At 41.4% G+C, this 23475-nt stretch overlaps 1 protein-coding gene across 13 annotated transcripts in view; it reads right to left on the bottom strand.

The window, feature by feature from the left end:
• The window catches only part of LRRC56 (leucine rich repeat containing 56), a 134755-nt gene that overhangs the window by 18851 nt on the left and 92429 nt on the right, over positions 1 to 23475 (bottom strand). For all 13 annotated transcript variants that reach the window (XM_077818202.1, XM_077818206.1, XM_077818212.1 and 10 more), the window contains 2 exons: positions 3379 to 3475; positions 2771 to 2968 (listed from right to left, as the gene is read on the bottom strand). In XM_077818202.1, coding sequence (XP_077674328.1) covers positions 2771 to 2968; positions 3379 to 3475 — 295 coding nt within the window. The remainder of the gene's footprint in view (positions 1 to 2770; positions 2969 to 3378; positions 3476 to 23475) is intronic.

The following is a 23475-nucleotide window of genomic DNA, read 5'->3' as shown; positions in this document are numbered from 1 at the left end:
TCAGCACTTTTCTAATATCATTTTTCCATGTATACAATTACTGTAGTTGCCACTCGGATGTTATGCAATCCAAACACGAAGGGAGGAGAGATGGTTATTTTGACTGCAAAGAGGATGAGCATGTCCACAAGACAATCTCTCTATTAAGACCCTGATCTATGCTATGAAAAAGTTTGATAACTTCTTTTTGAAAGAGTCCCTCACTTTAACATGCCACTTTAAAGTTTTATTTTGGTGGTCTCCTCTCCTCTTGAAATTCCTTGAAGTCACAAAACAGATTATAAGAATGATCCAGAATCACTGTATTAACACATAAATTTAAGAGACAGGAGAAGGATCTAATATGGATGGACAGATAATCACGTGTGTGTGTTGCTAACTCTGGGTGCTTTGCCTTGCTCTTCTGCATTGGTGAGAATATGCTTTCTACCACTGTTGCCAACTTTCACGCGGTAAATAAGCACTCGACTTTCACAATAAGCCAAAAATCAAGCTAATCCCATTTCAAAACAAGGCCAAAACAAGCCAATCCCTAAAAACCCTAACACTCTATGTGACTAGATCCCCCTGGTGTGCAGTCTGGGACTGTGGTGGGCCCGCTGTGCACCCCTGACTCTCTCCTCCCTTTGCCCCTGTTTGCCCCCCCTCCTCTGCTTGCCGGAGCCGTTAAAAAAAAAAGAAGCAACAAGCTAAAACAAGCAACAAGCCAAAAACTAGCCAACAAGCAACTCACAAGCCAATTAAGCCTTAAAACAAACCCAATTTCTGTGTTTTTTTCAACGGGTTTGGCATGTCAGCTTTTTACTACTACACCCATATGAAGGTAATAATGAGAGAAAACAACCATGCAGTCTCAAACTTAAAATGGTCGTTTTGGGTTTCTCTCAAAAGCTATGAAAAGAGGGAGGTGAGGAAAGGGAGAAATGGACAGACTAATGCTGTTACACTGTATTGCTGACACCCTTCTGAAATCCCAGCACAAGAGGCTGCCGTTTTTACACACCGCAGCAGGGTTATCTGACACAGCCACATGATCTCTCATGTTTGAGAAGTTTAGTCCCCAAAGCGCAGAGATAATTTAACTGGTTTCCAGAGGCCTCTTGGGCACTGCAAGGATCCATAAGAAATGCTGAGGGTAACTGGCCCTTAATGTGAGGATACAGACCACTTGGGTGGGGCCATATTAAGCGATTAAAAAAATATTGTTTAACTAGGGCAAAATGCAAACTGGTGTCTTGGCTGAAAGACTTTGACCTCATTTCCAATAAAAACTGGGAACCAGTGGAGACAAATAACCCATTGGTACCAGAAAGGCTACAAGAGCTGACACCTTTCAGAGCAGCTGAGAACTTGCAGGTCAATCTGTTTTACCTGCAAGGCGCAGCTGATACCAGTGGGATCATTTGTCTCCACTGGCTCTACTTCACACCTTAGGGAGACATGCAGGATCTGTGCTCTGCAATGGAAGCTGTGGGAATAGGTGCCCTATGCCTAGCGGTAAAGCAGGGGACTTTGAAAATTTTCCCCCTCATTCCATGCCACTAATTCTGGCTTGGCTTCAGTAAAGGGAGCTTCAACGTGGCCTGTTCAGCTGACTCTTTGTGTAGCTTGTCCACATGTTCAGCCAGGCTTCCCTGTGGCCTGCTCATATCTCTCAGTGTGGATCTTGCCCACATGCCAACTGAAAGCTGGTTTAATTGTGGCCTGCCCAGCTCTCTCAGTGTGGGTCTGACCCATATGCCATCTGGGGGCCAGTTTCACTGCAGCCTGCTCATGCTTCTTGGTCTGGACCTTGCCCACATGCTGTCTAGGAGCTGGGTTCCTGTGGCCTGCTCAATTCTCTTGGTGTGGACCTCACTCATACGCCGACTGTGAGCTGGGTGCAGGCAGTCCGCTGTCCCTGCCATTTCTGAGTGGAGGAGAGGTGCTGTCCTTCAAACCCTCCTCAGAAAGCCACAAGAATTTTTTTTTTTTTAGTTTAGCAGTTTTGAGAAGAAACCCTCAAAGCCATAAAGAAACCTGAGAGATGGTTAATTAAAAATCTTTCAAAAATCCTCTGAAAGCTCTACTCCAAGGGGTACCCTAGAGTCTGCTTGGAGGCAGAGAATTCTGGGAAGTTCTTCTGGAGGGCTGGTCCTAAGCCCAGGCTCAGTGCAAAGATCTCGACTGCCCCACTGGCCATGGAAATGAGGAACGCCCACTGTGAAGATTGACATGGGGACTGAGAAAATATTATTTTCTTGCTAAAAGGTAATGGAGGTTTAAAAAAAAAAAAAAAAACTTAAAAGCCTGCTCCATGCTCCCTGGTGAGCAGTGAAAGGAGTTTGGGCTGGCTAGAAAGCAGGAAGAAATTAAACTCTAGCAACTCTTGGGCAGGTTCGCAGCAGATGGTAATAGATTTAATGTTGCACAAATATGTCCACTAGCATGTGGGAGAAGTGTTTATTCTTGTCAGAACAATTTGCTTGCTAGTTTATTTTACCCTACACTATGAAAGGGATTCCTACTAATATCAACACTCCCTTGAAGCCATTAGGGAAAAGGCCTTGTCAATTAATACTAATACTTCCTCTATTTTTCCCTCTGTTCATGTTTAAAGAAAAAAAAAAAACTATAGAAAAAGAGGGATAGAATAGAAAAGAGAGAAAGAAACGACCTACTATTATAACACCACCACCACCACAACGGAAGTATTTCTGTGGATATCTGATTTACCAAATCAAGATAAATGTGCAAAATTTAACACAAGAAATCTGAACAAGGTTCTTACCTCTGAAGACTCTGGGTTTGGCTTAAGGCAAATAAGATTCCCCTCCACTGTGAGACTATTCAGTTTGCCGCAGAGTCCCAGGTACTGAATCTGGTTGATGTCCTCAATATTGTTTCCTTCCAGGTCCAGAATCTCAAGATGATCCAGCAAGCTCACTTGGCTCAGGTCAGAAATATTGTTATAGGCTATATAGAGTTCCTCAACAGAAGTAAACAGAACATATAAACCACAGACTTGCCCAAATTACATTAAGCCACTTACTGACTTACTTCAAATCTTTAGGAAATTGCATACTACAAAGAGCTAGAAATATCAATTAGAATGCTCAGGTACTAGCTTGGGCAGAGTGTTTCCTATCATGGCTAATGCCATTTTAAGTGAATGAGATGATCATGGAAATAAGTAAGTGTGTTCAGGATCAGACCACAGTGCTGTAGTAAAAAATAATTGCTTTAGCATCTTCAAAGATTAATAAATACAAACTCAAGGTGCCCAATCAAAATCCTTTAAGAACTTTAAAAAAAGTGACAGTACAATTACAGAAAGAGAAATATTAACTAAAGATATCGACCGTAGGAGCATATTTGAAATGACCCAGTTTTACCTACCTTCAAAGAGATGCAGGAAGAGATTCCATCTAAATCTGTGAGCCCACAACGAGCCATCCACAATACTTGGAGATGGGACAACGTGCTTCCAAGGTCCCTTGTAAGAGAAACAATTCCCATGATTTAAATGGGAAAAGAAATTTAGAAGACATTTTGTTTCCCCCACATTGGAAAATCTGATTGTTTCCTCATAGCCTGTATCCTTAACAGGCAGGAAACATAGAGAAACAGTGCAACTCTCATAGATGAAGAAAGAGATTAAGGCTGTATAGTGAACATTTTATTCTAATCTTTTCTCCCAAATACACTTTTGATCTCCAGTGACAATACGGCTCATGGAACAGTATCTGCTCCCAATTCAAGAAATCCATTTAAAATTCTGCCAAAAGTTTATACTTTGGTGATTTTTCCATAATTCAAAGCAAATTAGATAAATGCTACAAATTCTGTAAGAATTTATTTCTGTGGTTTTCACTACATATTGTATAAGCATAATCCAAATAAATACAGCTGATTTTAACCCCCTGCTCTTGCCTTTTATCAGTTTATGCGGCACCTTTCCTCTCCTTGCACTGGAAGTGATAAACAAATAATATTGCTTGGATCAGTAGAAAATGGTAATCCACCCCATTCCATCTGTCCACCTTGTAGGCCTAGCAACAGGTGAGTAAGGGATTGATTCTGCAAGGTTCTGAGCATTATGGCCCTAATCCAGAAAAGCACTTAAGCACATTTAACTTTGTGCACGAGTTGTCCCATTGACTTTGCACAGACATAAATAGCTACATAAAGTACAAAAATAGTGGCAAATCAAGCCCAAGGTCTTTAGCACCATCAATCTTCTATATCATTGAGCTACAAGTGCATATCATTCAAATGTAAATGAGATACAATGGCTTGACAAACCCAGAAGAGACCACGGTATCCAACCCCAGACTTTCCCCACCATAGAAAAAACACTGCACCCTCTCAATATTAATGAAAAAAGTTTTCCCCACTTCCTAGTACATTGTGTTTATTTTAGATTCTTCATAGAACAAAGCAAACAACAAAACCTAAGAACCACCACAGAGCACTCTCCAGTCCAAAGCCTGTGGCTTCCGTGATAGCAGAGAAAAGTGATTCCTTTATGTCTCTATTGTTTACTGTGTCACTGCTGCTGTTAAAGGCAGATCCTCATGTATATTGGCATAGATGCCTTGACTTCACTGGAGTGGTTTCAGTTTACACCAGCTGAGAATCTGGGCCACAGCAACAACGATAAAGTAAACAATAGACACAGAAGAATCACTCTTCTCCACTATCAGTCCTTTCTGTGGACTCACTGACCAATCTCTGCTGATGTCAGCAGGTTATACAATTCCTTAACTGGCAGGATCATAAAGCTAACCTGATGAACAAACTCACTTGCTTAAATCCTGCTGGTACTGAATAAGACCCTGCAGAAGAGGCAGAATTGTTAGGTTTCTTTCCAGGAGCCAGCTTAGGTCTGTTCATCCAGAAGGGTTTGCCCCTGAACCCAAAGGGTCACAATGTGCCATCACAACCACCCAGCATTTGTAAATAGCCTCTCCAGTGAATATTTCCACTGTACATACTTTTGAATAAAACAAACTGATTTCAAGGCATCCTTGAGGCAAGAATGCACCAACTGCAATATTTACTGAAATTTATAATCATAAAAGCAAAGGGTGGAGCGGAGAAACAAAGTAAAAATGAAGCAGCTGCCACCAAGCATGGCAATGCTTACTGCCTGAGCAACACACCAATAAACTCAGACCTGTTAGTTATGACTAACATGAAGAAAATGCATTGCTCATTTCATGACCCATTTACACGCTGATCAGCCTTTGAGAAATGTGGGCGGTGTTATTTTGGTGTGAAAGTCTCCTTTTCCCTATATCATCAGACCCAGGTAAATGTAAAATGGTTACCCAGAATATTCACATTTTCACACTATTAAAGTGGAAAGCAAATTATTTCTGTTAAATTCTCCGTATGTTGCAGTGAAAGACAAGACTGAAAACAATCATAACTTCATATTTTACCAATTTTTAACAAAAAAAAATACATTTGTTTGTGTCTTGTACTTTCTCTTTTAATGTGTATCTTTCAAACCATAACTTTTGGTATTATGTTTGCCTCCTAAGAGTTCCTCCGAATGCTGAGTCAAAACAATATATTAATTTACGTGCATTTTTCACACATGACTGTTTTAGAGTGACTGCCACCACTTCATAGTTACAGCCATGATCCTGCAGTGAACTCTACACAGGAGACCCCGGCACCCTCACAAAGCTCCACTCCAGCAGTGTTATCCAGGTTAATAATAATTTTGCCTGTAGTGTGTACAAGGACAAGTCATGTTTGAAAAGTGTGTTAGCTGGTCAAGTTTAATCTCAGTCCCTTCCGAAGAGTTAATTATGACCCGCTCTCACATTTGTAAACATGAATTGCCCCTGTTTACAAATGTGAGATGCTACATTGTGTTAATTAAAACGTGTTAGTTAATCCACAAGTTCTCAAACTTTTTCTTGCTGAGGCCCCCCTCAACATGCTATAAAAACACCAGGGCCTGGGTGCAGGAGCGCGGGGTTCCGGGCCGGGGGGGATTGGGGGAAGATCCTTGGGCACAGGCACAGTTTTACTTCTATTTTGGGGGCGCAAGGGCTTGCGGGGCTCGAGCCAGCTCCGCACAGCACAGTTCAGGGAGAGAGCGCCAGCTCCACCCCCTGACTCGCTCAGCAGGCCACCCAGTCTGTCTGGGCTGTGGGGGGACACAACCCAAAAATATAACTCAAAGTGGGGGACTTGGTTCAAAAATTTTGAAAACCTCTCAAGGTACAGGGAGGGGGTAGCTAGGGGCTGTGTATTTCCTAGTTTGGACACAGCCTTAAGGGGGCACTGTAAAATAAAAATTACTTTTTAAAGTTCTTACCTATGAGCAAACTTACTTGTCAAAGTTCATGCTACATCATAAAAATACATATATCAGTTCTGCTTCTGTTTATAGTTTTTGGAACTGATTCTGATCCAGCTAGCCCTTGATGCGATCAACTCCTTTAAAGCTAACGTAGTTAGAACTGGCATGACAAAGGAATCAGAGCCTGCGTCTCAGGCTCACATGCACATGTGGAATGCTGCAATGTTTGGGATGCAAACACAAGCAAGACAATTTTTGTTACTGTTGCTGATTTACAAAAATGATTTCTTTGGCATTAAAAAACCCCGATTAAAACCTTTATCTTGGTTTTGTGTTTTATAAAAACGTATTTATACAATGCCGAAATATGGGGCTAAACTTGACTGAGAGTATCCAAAGCTGCAAAGCTGACCATTAACTCAAACCAAAGAATGCATAACAATAAAGTTCGAGAAGCTTAGTTTTATTAGATGTACAACTTGATATCAGTGGGCCTGATTCTGTGCTCGGCTTTACTAAGGGGGCCACAAAGCAAAGCTAACTGGGCCCTGGGAAATACAGAAGGGCAGCATCGGATTAAAGTAAGTGACCCAATGCCACTCCTTCCATGCAGCATCCAGTGTGGAGGGATGCCAGCAAATCTTCTAGACCAGGAGGGCGACTGGCCAGAGCACTTTGTTCTTTGTCTATCCTGGGCTTCAGAGAAGCTACTGCAAGTCGAGACAGTAATGGGGCTCCTCTAACTTATGCTGTGGGCTGTGCCAGCCATTGGAACAGCCCAGAATCCTGAGTGGTACAGCTCCAAATTTGTCCCAGGGTATTTTTATATTACTTCTATAAAAAACAATGTCAAGTCAGATTGCCTATTACAGCAAGGCACATCTGCAAATATTTTATTTCTGAACTAACACAAGAAGCATTTGGAAAGCTTTGGATCACATCTGAAAACAAAACAAAACAAAAAAAAAAAACAAAAAAAGTTCATGCTTGTAGCATCAAAAAAATTCCCAGATTAATTAACGCACAGTAATTCCCACTGAGAATGCTGTTGCTAAAAGGTTGCAAGGTAAAACAGCAGTTGAACTCAGAGTAAGCTGGCCCAAACAAGACAATTGCATGTACCTACATTTCTGAAAGTATTTCTACATTTTTGTTGGCCATTTGCAAGAAAAGTTAAGAAATTCCAAAAGATGGGCGTGCCTCATCTGGAACCAGCTCTGCTTCATTTGGAATGTACAAGTTTGAGGGGGTTAGCGAGTCTTGGGAAATATTGCACATGTATTGATCACATTTTGTGTGTATGTTCATATATTTAAGTGCAACGCTCAACTGAACCTGAACTACAGAGCCACAACTGATGCCTCCCTAATAAAAATAAAAAAGAGGAGATTTACATTCTGACCATAATTTATGATGGAAATTAGGAGGAAAAATCCATTTCCATTATATTTTTTGTGTGAGGAGGCCCAGAAAAAGATTACAATTTTTAGGGAAACGGTGTTTATGAAGATTGTTGAAGATACAAAATGATCCTTCATACCACTATGTGAGGTTAATTATTATTATTTATATTACAGTAGCATCAAAAGGCAGAAATCAGAGACCAGGGCTCCATTGTGCAGAGCTCTGGACAAACAGATAACAAGACAGTTCCTCTCCCAAAGAGTTTACCATTTAAATCAGCTCTGTGGGGCAGGGATTATCTAACTAATAAGTGATTTCTGGGTAGAGATGAAGTTCCACAAAAAGACTGAGGCGTTTCTGGCAGCTAGGAGAGGTGGCAGGTAAGAAATGTAGGGCACAGCACTAATGAATGATGAAGGTAAGTTGGACAGAAGATCATGTGCAGTATAAAACAGATCCTGGGATGATCAGTACTCCACTCTAGAGGGCACCAATCACACAAACACATATAATAAGAGACACTTCTGTTCCTAGCGGATAAGTGTCCCAATCACCACAAATCATATTAATTACCAGAAAGGCTAAGGAATGAAGGGGCATAGAGATTAAACTACCCTCTCATTCCCACAAGTGTTTCTTCCAGGTCAGCTTTGAGCCAGACTACCAAGGCTATGTGTGAGAAGCTGCCACTTCCCATGCTGCACATTCTCTTGATGAACAAAGGACTACAGTTTCCAGGGGTTTCCAAACCAGCAGCTTTCAGAAGCAATCATCATTTCACACACAGGCCTCATCTTGTGTGTGTGAGGAGCGCGAACAGAGTTCCAAAACATGCTCTTTATTATCCAAAAATATAGAAAGAAACCAATATGTACTCACACAGCCACTGCCTCTTATGTTGCCATGTTCACAGGCCATGAAGAATGCTGGAGAGTTCTATTCATGAGAGCTTAAAGCTGCACTTCACATTTATTTTGGCTTAAGAAAATGAACAAAGATAACAGTATGAAAACTATGCTCCAATTCTCTCCACATAAGTTTGTCCAGTGAATTCCTACCACTGCAGTACTATATTCCTGTCAGGGTGTTGCAACATCCTTCCAACTTGCACAGAACCATTCATGATTTCTTTTGTGAAATCCAATTCTCCAGACAGCTCATCACTCTTTGAAATGAGAGGAAAAAACAAGTTTGGTTTACAACAACTAATGACATTTTGAAAAACAAAAACTTGTTCTTCTTTTAATCCAGCAGACTGGTTCTTTGGGGATTAGTTCACTTGAGCTAAAATCCTACTGGATGGAGACCAGACTTTAAAAGCAAAATTCTGCTCTCGGTTTTGCCAGCGTAAGTATGGAGAAGCTCCACTGATGTTAATGGAGCTACTCCTCACTTACACAAATGCAGCCTTGAGCAGAATCTGGTCCTAAATGGCTATCAGTGGGAACACTGTACTGTTTAATTTGGAAGTTATTCAGAATCATTCCCTAAACCACAAAGCATCTAAGCCACTCAATTTGCAAACAATAACTATTTTCTAAACACGTATATCTTTGTTTAATGAATCCTAACATGCAATATTCTTCCAAATTCATTTTAGAGGCTATTCTTTTCATTTCTAAAGAAGGCCATCCTAAAGATGAATATGCTAGCTATCAGCCAACTTTCACCATTAAATACAGATTTTAAAATAATGACCAAGTTACTGGCTTCCTGCTTAGGAAAAAACAATCTCCTCACTGATCTATAGAGATCAAGACAGATTTATTAAGGAGTGTAACGATAACAGTGATCTGGTCCATATGTCAGTATACAATGGTTTGGTTGTACGGGTAATTCTAACATCAGAAGCAAAAATGTTTAAAGTTTGTATGTTACTTAAATCAATAACATATGCTTAAATGAAAAGTTTACATAACAGTATCATTGTTCTCTCAAATGGCTATAAAGGACGCAAAACTGTAAAATAGTGTGCACTTCTCGTTTTGTTAAGTCTGTGACACAGCCCCCAACTCAGCAAGCAGATAAGGGGATATCCTTATGTCCCTGTGGTGTCCCTTTGCAGCCAAAGGGGCTCCATGCAGGGGCAAAGACCTACCCAAGTGGATCTGATGGCAGAATTGGAGACTTACTTTGTATATTTGCTAATATAATTAGGGCATACTGATTCTCCTTTGTCTTGCACCTCGCACAGTCATCTACACTTGAATGCAGTGGGTGGAAAATGTTCCCATTCTGATATGTTAATATCTTGTACCCACTTTGCACTAGTGCAAACGATTGGCCCTGGTGCAAGGCAGTGGCAAATAAGGTCCAGACTTTTGTTGCCAAAAGCCTATTGTTACACTGAAATGCTAGGTTGTTGTAATGCCTAATATTTTATCCTCATTTCGCCTTCAGAATTGAGCAGTCTTTTCTTGACAAGTGTTCCTAACCTTGTTCTGCAACATCATCCTCAGACTCTGAAAACTAAGTGAGAATAAGGCTTCATCGAGCTATTTTTAAATTTACAGGTGGAAAACATCAGTGGAACGCAAGTGTGCTCAAGTCACATGCGTTGAATAGGAAGCCTGTATCTGTACAAGGTTTGGGTTTAATAACAGGTGTGTTATGTGAAATTCTATTTCCATTTTTTTTTTTACACACAAATGCGGACTCGCATTTCACTGTGAATGAAAAAGGTAGAGTTGGTGGGTATCTTTGCAGGCCAGTGTCTGTTGCTGAATGTTTTTTATAGGGTTTTCAGGCAACCTTCATACTAACGGAAACCTTTATTTTCCAAGTGTTGATGACAGTCAGTTTTTCTCCTAATAGAAATATTTTATGGGTTTTTCTTGTTTAAACATTCAGATTTGGAGTAGGGGCAAAAGCACTGTATAGCGCTTTTCTTCTATAGAGCTCAAAGTATCATTATCCTCCATTTTATTGATGCGGAAACTGAAGAACTGAGAAGGAAATGACTTGCCCAGACACACAGTAGTCAGTGGAAGAGTTGGGAACAGCACCCTGGTCTCCAGGCTCCCAGTCTAGCACCCTATGCACTGGGGACCTTTACATCTCCAGTCTCAGAGTTGCTCTAATTTACAGCCAACAGCAACAGCTCCTGAAGAGTTGCTGCAGCAGCCTGTGATCACTGGAGAAGAGTGCACGCTGGCCAAACCCCCTCTCCCCAACACGTCCCCTAACCTGGGGCCAGATAGGTGTATAGATGGCTACAGTACCAGGGATTCCAATTGCTGAAGCAGCCAGCCTATTCACGTCTTAGGCTGAGGATCTGGCCCAGAAGCTGTAATGACTGTACATCTTCTCTTCAAACTGTTTTTCTCCTCTGAATCTCACTGCTGCTGGTAGTTACTTGTCTTGAGTGTTTGCTGTCCAGGGTTGGAGTCAAAGATGAGTGCGTGCAACCACATTGGTAGCTTTAATCTGGAAGAATGGTTGGGCTAATCCATAGACAAATTTGCTACGAACAAGGCAGCTAGAGACACTCCATGGGTGAAATCCCAGTTTCATTGAAATCGATGGCATAACTCCCATTAACTTCAACAGGGCCTATATTTCACCCCAGGAGTCTGTCTTTCATAGGGGTGAACTCTCTGAGCATCTTTTACTTGGCTAGGATTGCTCTGCTGAAGCAGATAGGAGTGGAGGATGCCAGTAAGGATACAACCAACCCCTCCAAGTTGTGTTTTAGGGCTACGTCTATCTTCATTTTGGTGGTATATTCATGTATTATGGTTTCTTAGGCCACCATTGCATCCACTGTAGCAATCACAACATAAGACTAGCAGCACCATCTGCAAATATTTTGTTTCCCAATTCAGAGCATATCAGAGTAGAATCCCATTTTATATGAAATCGGGCTCAACTGAATTAACTGAACCTACCAAGGTAGTTTCAAATGAAATCAGGAGAGCTGATCAATACACTGGTTTTGTAAGGGTCATAATTGTGTTTTAATTAACTAAGAGTTTTTGTTCAATTTAATAAATTATAATGTACTGTGAAGGGGAAGTCTCTGAAACATAGCTTTAATTTAAAATGTTCTCATTTTCAGTTGCTGTCAAAAAACCCAGAGCAGAATAATTAGCTTGATGAAAGCTGATGTACCTGGAATGAAGAATAAAAATTCTCTAACACATGAATATATGTATGCGTGGGTGGGGTACATGTAATTTTGTGTTAATTTCCTTTCGATCTTGAAAATTGCTTGTCATTTTATCTCCGTGGTAGTCTTTTAACAGGTAACCGAGTATTAATGATGAAATATTAACAGCTTTAACTGAGTTTCCACAAATTTAAAAATAGCCAGATTTGCTCAAATGTGGCTCATAAACCAAATACAGCCCTGGAACTTCTTTCTACATTATGTTTCTACTCCTACCTTTGCCACGGAGTTGTGCCCATAAAGGCTGTACACCCCAATATGCAATGCGCCATCTTGACATCAGCATTACATATTCTGAACTGGCAACTGAACTTTCAAATGGAGGAAAATTTAGATACACTATAAATAAAACTGCATCTCAACTGTCTCCTCTTTTAGTCCCAAAGCTATCTATGCTGCACAGAAATTTGGCATTCCCTCATTTTAACTGTTGAAAATTATGTACAACGGAAAAAAAGACTAATAAAGCTAAGGTTACAGAATGAGTTATTTATACTAAAGGAATACATCCCAGCATTTTCAATTTACTGCATGGTTAATGTCTTTGTATTTTTCATTTTGGGTCTTTGTTTCACATTATCCCAGATTTGAGGTTTTGTAAGATAAGAGAGATGTGCTTCCACTTTGCTTTAATACAGTTTTGACACTTTAAAATCAAGACCCCAGAAACTTTCTATACTGGAGAGAGTAAGTAGGAAGAAAAGGAGGACTTGTGGCACCTTAGAGACTAACAAATTTATTTGAGCATAAGCTTTCGTGAGCTACAGCTGAATGTATCCGATGAAGTGAGCTGTAGCTCACGAAAGCTTATGCTCAAATAAATTTGTTAGTCTCCAAGGTGCCTCAAGTACTCCTTTTCTTTTTGCAAATACAGACTAACACGGCTGCTACTCTGAAACCAGTAAGTAGGAAGAATATCTGGTAAAAGTGCTTTGATTGTGAGTAAGTAGGAAGAATTTTTGGTAAAAGTGCCTTGATTGCATGATATCAATTGTAGAGACAGATCACTGGTGTTTTAAAAAAAACCCTTCATTTTGTTCCAACAACTTTAACACACACAAAAATCGGAAAAAATAAAATACCAGAACAACTGGACATATAAAAATTAGGAAGAAAGATGCCAGTCATTAGATTTCTATTCAACTTCTGTTCTGATGGAAGCTGGAAATAAATGTTCTCTCAGAAAACCAAAATAAATTGCTATGAGACCAGATACCTAGATGCCACAGAGATGGGTGTGATATTAAAACAGACAGAAAATGTTGAGCCATTTAAAAATGACTGAACAGACTCTCATTTTCAAGATTGTTTAAATCTAGCAGTTTCATACTATGCTAAAATGTAAAGCCCTCCATGAATTTTTAATGTCTCCCTATAATTCTCCAATGCAGCAGCACAATGATTTCCAAACTGATGTTCCTGTCAATTTTTAAGTAAACCAACTGGATTAGTTTGCACCTATGGGTGCACCTACGCTACGGGGGCTATACCTTCATAGCTATGCCACTGTAGCCATAATCTCGTAGTTTAGACACATTAGAAGGGACTTTTCTGTCAGGGTAGCCGGAACACCACCTTTCCAAATGACAATAAATCTAGGACGATTAAAGCATTCAACTGCATCTGACATATCTGTGTCTACTTTGAGGGCTAGGTCGGCATAGATTTTTCACATCCGTGATTGACATAGCTATACTGACCTAAATATTAAGTGTAGACCAGACGTTAGGAAAAATTCCCATTGAAGCCATTGCTAGAGTACAGATGGTACAAAATGAGATAATTTTCTTTAATAGATATGATTTTCTTTCAATGTATGTTAACTGCTTTAAAATGAACATTTTAAAAAATTCTGCAAGATGCAAAAATTTTGGAAACAAACAAACAAACAAACAAACAAAAAATCCTACATAAACAGGCTGTGACTGGCACTTGAGCTCTTCGGCTATAATGTAAAGAGAGAGATGGAAACCTTACTTCATCTAATTATTACACCTGTGTGTTTGTGAATTTCACAGTAAGGAGGATTTATTTCTATATCGCTAACCCCAGATTATTTATCAAATGGGAGATTTGATTGAGTAAGGACTGATGCTGAGTGAAACTTTTTGGGGGGCTAGTAACTGCATTTTTTAGTGCACTTAAACTATTCACAAATTCAGATCGAATTGCGCCAACAGTTTCAGCCACAGGAGAGAAAAAAAATGCAAAGCCATTTGTTTCAGCCATTTTGAAACAAACTGTCATGAATATAGGGGGAAGGGTAGCATAAAATCCCTCCTTGGCAGCGGTACTGGATTGCCTTCCTGGAAAGGGTTAAGCAGTTCAGATAACCTAGTTGGCACCTGACCAGAAGGACCAATGAAGAAAGAAGATACTTTCAAATCTAGGTGGGGGGGGGGAGGATTTGTTTGCTGTTCTGTGTGTTGTTTCCTCTCTGAATGGAAGAAGAAGCCAAGCAGGTACAATATCTCCTGAAACATATACCTGAAACAATCCATCTAAAAACACAGAAACTGTGAGTAGGGCAAGGAAATGTGTTAGGTTATCTCTTGTTTTGGCTTGTGAATTTCCCTATGCTACAGAGGTAGTTTCATTCCTGTTTTTGTAACTGTGAAGCTGAGCCCAGAGGGGAATCCTCTGTGTTTTAAATCTTTTTATTACCCTGTAAAGTTACCTTCCATCCTGATTTTGCAGGTGTGATTCTTTTACTTTTTTCTTTATAATAAAAGTTCTTCTTTTAAGAACCTGATTGAATTCAGTGTCCTAAGGACAAAGGGTCTGGTGGAGCTCATGTTGCTAAGGCAACTGGTTGGTATTTTAGTCTCAAGCTTCCCCAGGAAAGGGGGTGAAGGGGCTTGGGGGGATATATTGTTTGGGTTAGGGATTCCAAGTGACCCTTCCCTGAATTTTTGTGTAAATCACTTGGTGGTGGCAGCAATATACCATTCAAGGACAAGGAAAGGAATCTGTGCCTTGGAGAAGTTTTAACCTAAGCGAGTAGAATATAAGCTTAGGGGGTCTTTCATGCATCTGTACCCCAGAGTTCAGAGTAGGGTGAACAGATGTCCCGATTTTATAGGGACAGTCCCGATTTTTGGATCTTTTTCTTATATAGGCTCTTATTGCCCCCCCACCCCCTGTCCCGATTTTTCACATTTGCTGTCTGGTCACCCTAGTTCAGAGTCAGGGGATACCTTGTCACAAGCCTTTTTGACTTTTCATTTAGGAATGTTTAGTTTCAAAATGGTCAAAACGTTTTGTTTCAACACAGTGGTTCATTTAGAAATGTAGCTAAACATAAAAAAAGGGGGTGGTGGTGAAAAACATTCCAAAACAACCTGAAATGAAAAAATGAAACAAAAAACGTGGGGGACGGGGTAAACAAATCATTTTGTTTGACCCCAAACTGAATTGTGTTGGTTTTTCTCACCAAAAAGTGGGTTTTTTTTCTGGATTTTTTTGATTTGGCCCCCAATGTGTCCTAGTTTGCACAAAGCAGCTGCAGAGCATTGGAGAATCAAGCCCTTGATGCACAATAGAAATTACACAATTTATACAGTACAAAATAGTGAGCACAACATATAATTGCATGGGGCCAGATTTTCAAAGGTATTTAGGCACCTAAGCAGGTCAATAGGAGTTAGGGACCTAACTCAAAAAGGCACTTTTAAAATCCCACTAGCTGCCTATTTGCATCTTTAGGTGCCTACATACCTTTTGAAAATTTTATCCTGGCCCTCTCTACCACCAAGAAACCAGATTGCATGATCCCAGCACCTCAGCGAAGCAAATAACTCTGCCATTACTTACATTTACTATTACGAGGTGGTAATTACCAGAGCTAAATCATGTTAGGAGGACTTCCAAAATTCAAACACTAAGTTCTTGCAATCTTCCAAAAAGAGGCTACCATTATTTTAGAAAAAGTATAAACACATTGATTACCCACAATTTGTTTAGTGTATTTTTAAGGTATAGTGTCAACCAATTACAGATACCACACTAAAAACTGTGAAGCGTTACAAAGAGTCAGGAGTATGGGAACAACAAAATTAACACATGCAGATCTAAACGAAAAAAGGATCACTTCTTCCAGCAATTAAATATCTGGGGTGGTTCTAACATTGTGCCATAGCACTACATAACATTTTAAGGCAGGAAGTGAAGAATTCCTTTTCCATATGAAACTCCCGCGTGAATTTAGGTGAAAAGAATGTAATTACCCAAACTGGAATGTGGCCTGAACACCAGTGTCACAAAGAGCGCTGTGGTATCTTTAATGGCCACACGTAGTGAGGAACCTTGTTTTATGTCTCATCTAAAATATACCACTTCCATAGGCACCATAGCATCTGATACCACACAGAGAATACCGGTGGCGAATCAGAGGGAACTGTGCCAGCTCCTGAATTACCAACACCGCTTCCTATTACATGGAGGCTTTGATTAATTTCTTTTATGCAAGTACTGACTCATCCCAACCATGCCTGACTTGTGCAGTCTGTTAAGATCACAACACATGGTGGCATGGCTATCACAAACACTGAGTCCAACAGAAATAACAGACCTACAGGGAAAGAAATATATGTGCACGTGTGATTTTTTTTTGGAATAGCAACAGGTTCTCTTTGCGCTGCAATGCGCTCATGTAAGATGACAATCACTAAATCAATTGCATTCTGAATATTTTACAGAAATCAAACTCTCAGAACTGATCATATATATTATTATCTGCATCTCTTCTTCACCTCTTCACCCTCTAGTCATGTTGCATGACATTTACCAATAAGCAAATAAATCTAAATTGCTTCATTTCCCCCTTTTTGAAACCAGCAGCAACCTGGCATTCCAAGCCCGTAATTTTCGATTCAATGTTATTGCTTCAGAAAAAACAAAAGCTGCAGACAAGGGGCTCTTCTGAGGAAAGAATCAAAACAACCCACAACCCCTCATTACACTATTGTTACAGATTGTTTTCCGACCTATTTCTGTAAGGACATACCTTTCTGATGGCTGCTTAGACCACTGTTGTCATGGAGACGGTTAAGGTTGGGCAGCTCTACCAGCAGCAGTTGCATTATCATTACTCCCCAACTCTCAGGTCTTTGGGTTTCCTCTAGGGTGACCAGACAGTAAGTGTGAAAAATCAGGACGGGGGTAGGGGGTAATAGGAGCCTATATAAGAAAAAGCCCCAAATGCCAGGACTGTCTCTATAAAATAGGGACATCTGGTCACCCTAGTTTCCTCAGAGATTGACAGTAATCATTCTCTTTCATCACTGACTAAAAAGATCACTTAGGCCTAAGTTCACATAAGTGAACACTAATATGGTGGGTAGAAAAGTTGCAGATGCAAATGGTAATAGCTGGGCATCTAAATACTTGTCTCCAGATACAAAACCTTTAGTTATTACTATTATTGTTTGTGCTACAATAGTGCAGAGAGGCCCCAGCTGAGGTCAGGGCCCCATTGTGGTGGATGCTGTACACAAATAGAGCAAGAGACAGTCCCTGACCCAAAGAGCTTATAATTTAAATAGACAAGACAGGCAAAGGGAGAATTATAACAATTTTTTTTTAACAGATGGGGAAGAAAGGTGCAGAGAGAGTAAGTGACACACCTAAGATCATTGTGACTGATCAAGGTATTGAACTTGATCTTCTGAATCCCAGTCTAGTGTTTTAATCCCAAAAGCACTCTCTCGCTCAAGTGAGATACTACCATTTCTGTCTGCTGGAGGTGCAAAACTGCACCTTGCAAAATTAGAGACTGGATTCAGGCCCAGCTGAGACTGGGCCCTTCAATTTACTCATTTATTACATTGCAATGTGGCTATTTGAACTAGTTACCTACTGTAAACTATCAATGTTTGTAAGAACAAACCAAACCAATAATGATTGGCTCATTTAAAACATTTTCTTTGGAAATGATGAAGTCATCATCTATACATTTTCATGGAAGAGGAAAGGAAGGGAGAAGGGGTACCCAGAGAGTGAGAACCAGAAGAGGTTCGGGTATACAGAGTTTTTGCTTCCTGACACTAATGCAGGAGTGGGGATAGTCTCTCCCCTCAGTATGCAAAAGGGCAGGTCATGATCTCTCTATTCCCAGACCCTTCACATAGGAAGGGGCAGGCTGGGAAATTCACTTCATTGCCCTTAACTGATCCCACAGGAAACCAACTGTACAGCTGATACAGCCTAAGCACACTACATATGCTTTTGATTGAGCCACTCTGCACTGTGGAATCCCATTTAAAGAGGGGCTCCAGAGACAGCGCCACATGGAAGAGGCAGAGTGAGAGGACCTTGAATTAATACACAGGATCAGAATCTTATGCCAGTGCCCCTGGCCTCCAGTAGGTCTCAGGAAATCCATTAGTTTTGGGAGGGGGCTGATTTCCCTGCTTTTTCCATGATGAAAACACTTTCCCCTCCCTTCCATGGAAGAATGATCACAAAATGCTGAAAGGGGAATCCAGGACCTTTTCATTAGGAGAGCAGGCTCTAGTCCTACTGGGAGGTTCTCTACTAAGGGCTTGGCTACACTTGCAGATGTAGAGTGCCGGGAGTTGAACCAGCCCTTGGAGACAGCAGCAGGGAAAGCACTGCTGTGTGTTCACACTGTGCTCCTTGTGACTGTGGAGCGTGTCCACATTAGCAGCTCTTGCAATGCCACAGACAGCAGTGCATTGTGGTAGCTGTCCCAGTGTGCAAGTGGCCGCAGGGTGCTTTGGAAAGGGTTTGCAATGCCTAATGGGGCAGGCACAGCGTCACATGATGCCGATTTCCCAATCCCATTGTTCTATGGGCATCCTACTAGATTGCCAGTTGCTTGTCAAATGAGGGGGTGGGGAGTGTGACAGGGAGTGTGTTGTGTGTATGTAGGGGGAGAGACAGTGTGTTTTCGGGGGCTGAGTGTGTCAGCATGCTACCTTGTAAGTTCAGACAGCGGCAGGGGCAAGGGGGAATCCCGACATCAGCCCCCACCCTCGCCTCTCTCTCTCTCACACACACATACACACACACACACGCCTGCCTCTGCAGCAGGAGCATTCCACAGTAAAGGTTTGCTTTGTGTCCCAGAGCAGATAAGCATGCAGGCTGTCAGAAACAAAGCTTTGAAAGGGGATATCCGCAGGCCTGCATCGGAGTTCAAAACAATGACCAGAGTGGCCACTGGACTTCAGGGGATTATGGGATATTTCCGGAGGCCAATCACAGTACAGTAATGCAATACGTTGTCCATACTGACACCCTGGCGCTCCAGCTCGGGCGCAGCAAGCTCTATGCTTCTTGTGGAGGTGGATTACCAGAAGCGCTCCAGCTGCAGAGTCCAGGCGCTCTAAGTGCCTTGCCAATGTGGACACTTCAGGAGTTATGGCGCCTGGACCTGATTTAATGCGCTCTAACCTGCAAGTGTAGACAAGACCTAAAATAATTACCCAGAGTTCAGATAGTGAGATGGTGCCCTGAGGTGGCAGGGATCTAGGGTTACCAGAATCTAGTTCCCAGATGGTCCTGCCGCAGTAGAGATATCAGCCACCTGGAAAGAAATGATTCAATTAACCATTTTTTCAAATTATCTAGGGCAAGATAGCCTACCTCCCATTCACACTGTGATCAGGGATGGCAAAAATATTTATGAAATTATGGACTTGCATGAGCGAAAGCAGTGGAGAAAATAAGAGTGTTCTGGGCGTGAGCATAAAAACAGAGAACCAAAACAGTGCAACGTTCAGGCATTATTTCTTCCTCAACATACATATATTCCTTTCACCTCAAACACTCCCTGAAATAAAGTTCTCAAAGGGTATTTCTACATTGCAACGTTAGCCCAGGATTCGAACTCAAGCTCAAGCCTAACCCCCTTTCCATCTACACACAAATCACACTAACCCAGGGCTTGGACCCAGGGTTCCAGGACTCCACGGGGGTGGAGGGTCTGAGCCTGAGTCAAGCCAGGACCCAGAAGTTCAAGCCCTATGGCTCTGCAGTGTAGATGCAGCCCCACTGGACTCGTGCAGGACAGTCAAGTTTGGTGGACAGTGAAGTTTCCCCACACTCAACCCAAAACAAAAGGCTAGAGCAATCACATTTTGGGAGGGCCCTAGAACGTCTGGGATATGGGTGGTTGGACTGGGCCCACATTAAGCAGTGTAGATGCTGGCATCTCAAGATGGGACCCAGGGTTGAACAATTTCTTACCCGGGGTTACAAATGAGTGTAGTTGACCAAGCCCATAATCATATGATGATGACCCTGTTGGAAAGCTGTTTATCACAAGGAGACAGGCAGATTTGGGGAAGGGCCTGGGAGAGGGCTGTGTCCGCTGCACCTGTCAGGCAAAGAGTCTGTGCTGGAGAGTTTCAGCAAGCAGGAGTTGGCTGCAGAGATGCCTTGGCTGGGGAGGGCTGTAAGGACGGAGAAGCCCTGGAATTGTGGACTAAGACAAGACACAAAGGGGCAGTGACATTGTTCTGAGTTGCTCTGCATCTTTGCTGCTAAATTAATAAAATAAATAACTTCCATACTGCTATTGTAGCGCTCTCGTCCAAGGAAAGCTCATGAGTCTGTCTACCTGCAGTAGGACTCACACCTCTCAAAGACTACAACAATGTAAATAAATAGTAACAGTAAGATGTCAAGAATTATATTTATCTTTAATAAAAAGAGCAAACGAATGTGATTTTACCAAACAGTTTAGAATTTCACAGAATCATAGAATATTAGGGTTGGAAGAGACCTCAGGAGGTCATCTAGTCCAATCCCCTGCTCAAAGCAGGACCAACACCAACTAAATCATCCCAGCCAAGGCTATGTCAAGCTGGGCCTTAAAAACCTCTAAGCATGGAGATTCCACCACCTCCCATTCCAGTGCTTCATCACCCTCCTAGTGAAATAGTGTTCCCTATTATCCAACCTAGACCTCCCCCACTGCAACTTGAGACCATTGCTTCTTGTTCTGTCATCTGCCACCACTGAGAACAGCCTAGCTCCATCCTCTTTGGAACCACTCTTCAGGTAGCTGAAGGCTGCTATCAAATTCCCCCTCACTCTTCTTTTCTGCAGACTAAATAATCCCAGTTCCCTCAGCCTCTCCTCGTAAGTCATGTGCCCCACCCCCTAATCATTTTCGTTGCCCTCCGCTGGACTCTCTCCAGTTTGTCCACATCCCTTCTGTAGTCGGGGGACCAAAACTGGACGCAATACTCCAGGTGTGGCCTCACCACTGCCGAATAGAGGGGAATAAGCACTTCCGTCAATCTGCTGGCAATGCTCCTACTAATACAGCCCAATATGCCATTGGCCTTCTTGGCAACAAGGGCACACTGCTGTCTCATATTTTGGAACTTTCATATTCTAAAAGAATCCAGACAGATTTATTTTGAAGCCATCACTGAGAATTGTTGCTTAAGGATTACTGTATGTATGTACAGCATCTAAACTATATACCAAATGTAGTATCCCAGAACATGGAAAAGTTAAAGGTGAATGGGAAATACCGGAATAATGGAAATGAAAGATATGGGTGAAAGTTGACAGGCAGAAAACCAGACTGGGGAGAATGGTGCCCCGCATTTCAAAGGTACCTGTCCCAAATATCACTTACTGGGTGGGATTTCTATCCCCCTATGCAGTACTGCACTATCCCACTTTCACAGTACTGATACTTCAAGCTTCTGTAACTGATATGCTAGCACTTGATCTTGCAACGTACTGAGTACTCTGGACTCTCTCCAACAATGCACTTAAGCACATGGTTACCTTTAAGTACATGAGTAGTTCCACTGAAGTCGGCAGGACTATTCACGCATTTAAAAGTAAGCATGTGCTTAAATTCTTTGCTGGATTGGGGCCAGGGAAGAATACTGTCTATTCCAAGCACTGAAAAATCATGAGTCAGGCTCCCCCACCCCCAAATCATCAGATTGGCTGGCACACCATGAAATTACAAAAACAAAACTATACAAAACCAATAAAATTTAGCTTCTTTTTATTTGCCTTCTGGTTTCAGAGTGTGAAATCCTGGCTCAACTGAAACCAATGGCAAAATTCTTATTGATATCAACGGGACCAGATTTTCACCCCAAGTCTTTAGGGTGCATTCACATGACATTTTCAGGCTTTTCTACACAGCCATGAGAGCTAGGGACTTACTTTAAAAAAAAAAAATGTGGAGATTCTCATGTAATCATTTGCCTCCAGCAGCTAAGCTTTAAGATAAACACACAGTTTCACGAGACTCTTGATAAACGTGTAAGAGCAGGCAACAGTTGTAGTGCTCCAAACCTTGCAGGAATGAGCCTTTAGTTAAGGATTGCCACCTCCTCGTCTCCCTGCAACTTTTACTGGACACTAGCGCTCCAGCATGACTTTCCTCTCATTCAGCTGTGCACGGACAGCTCCAAAACTGAATGTAACACAGACTGCAGCACAGACACATTTTAAATGTATCTGTATTTGGATAACAGAGTTCTGCATTATCTTTGCTCTGTTCCTACTTCCCTCCCACACCCTCTGAGCAATACGTTGATGTGCACCCACCTTTCCCGTCTCCATGAAACCACATACATGGAGCAACATTAATTTCAGCTCCTGAGCTGCAGATGTTACTTCTCTATTGTAAGGAATTGCAAGAGTGAAGTCTGGAGAAGCCCAGCTGTCTTGTGAGCTACAGTCCCTACAGCTGAATGGGAGAGTGGGCAGTAGCTGGGAGAGCAGAGGTTTCAGTCTGGTTAACTATTACTTGTGGTATGAACTTATGGGCACAAGTTACCGAGAATTTACTTCAGTTTAAAAAAAAGCCTTCCAAGAAGGCAAATGTCTAACATTTTACACAAGTCTCTCTATTCATCCCTGAAATTAGAATGAAAGCTATTAGATAAAACATATAGGATGCTAGCCATACTAGAAGAGAGCTCATTAGTTTTGAAATATTGTTCTTTTTGCTGTAATCATTAGGAAGACAAGTAACGTGTCATCACAAAACAGTGAAAGAGAGTCTTTTAACTCACACTCTTCAGAATAGGTTCCATGTTTCTTCCTTAATTATCAGTTCATAAATCTAGAGTTTCTTGGCTGATACGAGAAGGATGGAGGTAATAAGTGAGAACCTCATAAAATCAGTGTAATTTAGCAAATTAACAAGGACCTGAAGTAATTCCTTTTCATCATATACTATATTCTCAAAAAGTATTTCCATTTTTGAAAGAGGTCTGTAGGAAAAACATTGAAACTGAAAAAATGCAGATATTTGACAAATAAACTGGGACTTATTGACCACCTATATGGTATATAATAATAGTTTGCAGTTATATAGTGCCTTCCATTCTGAGGTATCCCAAAGTAATGCAAACTTTATAAACTACCCCCACAAAAAAGACAACTCATTAACTTATGGCTAAGGCTGCTCAGTTACATTCCCTACCATTGGAATCATAAAAATTCCAGGAAATCATCTTTCAAGCCAACAATCAACCTCAACTCACGAGACATACCAATGAAATGTCAGCTTATTCAAATGATTCCTCAGCTCCACATCAAACTCCTTTTCAGTTCCAACATACTACATAACCAACCTCTATTTCCTCACAAT

The sequence above is a fragment of the Eretmochelys imbricata genome, chromosome 6 (assembly GCF_965152235.1).
Source record: "Eretmochelys imbricata isolate rEreImb1 chromosome 6, rEreImb1.hap1, whole genome shotgun sequence".
In the NCBI taxonomy this organism is placed as follows: domain Eukaryota; kingdom Metazoa; phylum Chordata; order Testudines; family Cheloniidae; genus Eretmochelys; species Eretmochelys imbricata.
This window is presented reverse-complemented; position numbering and strand designations above follow the sequence as displayed.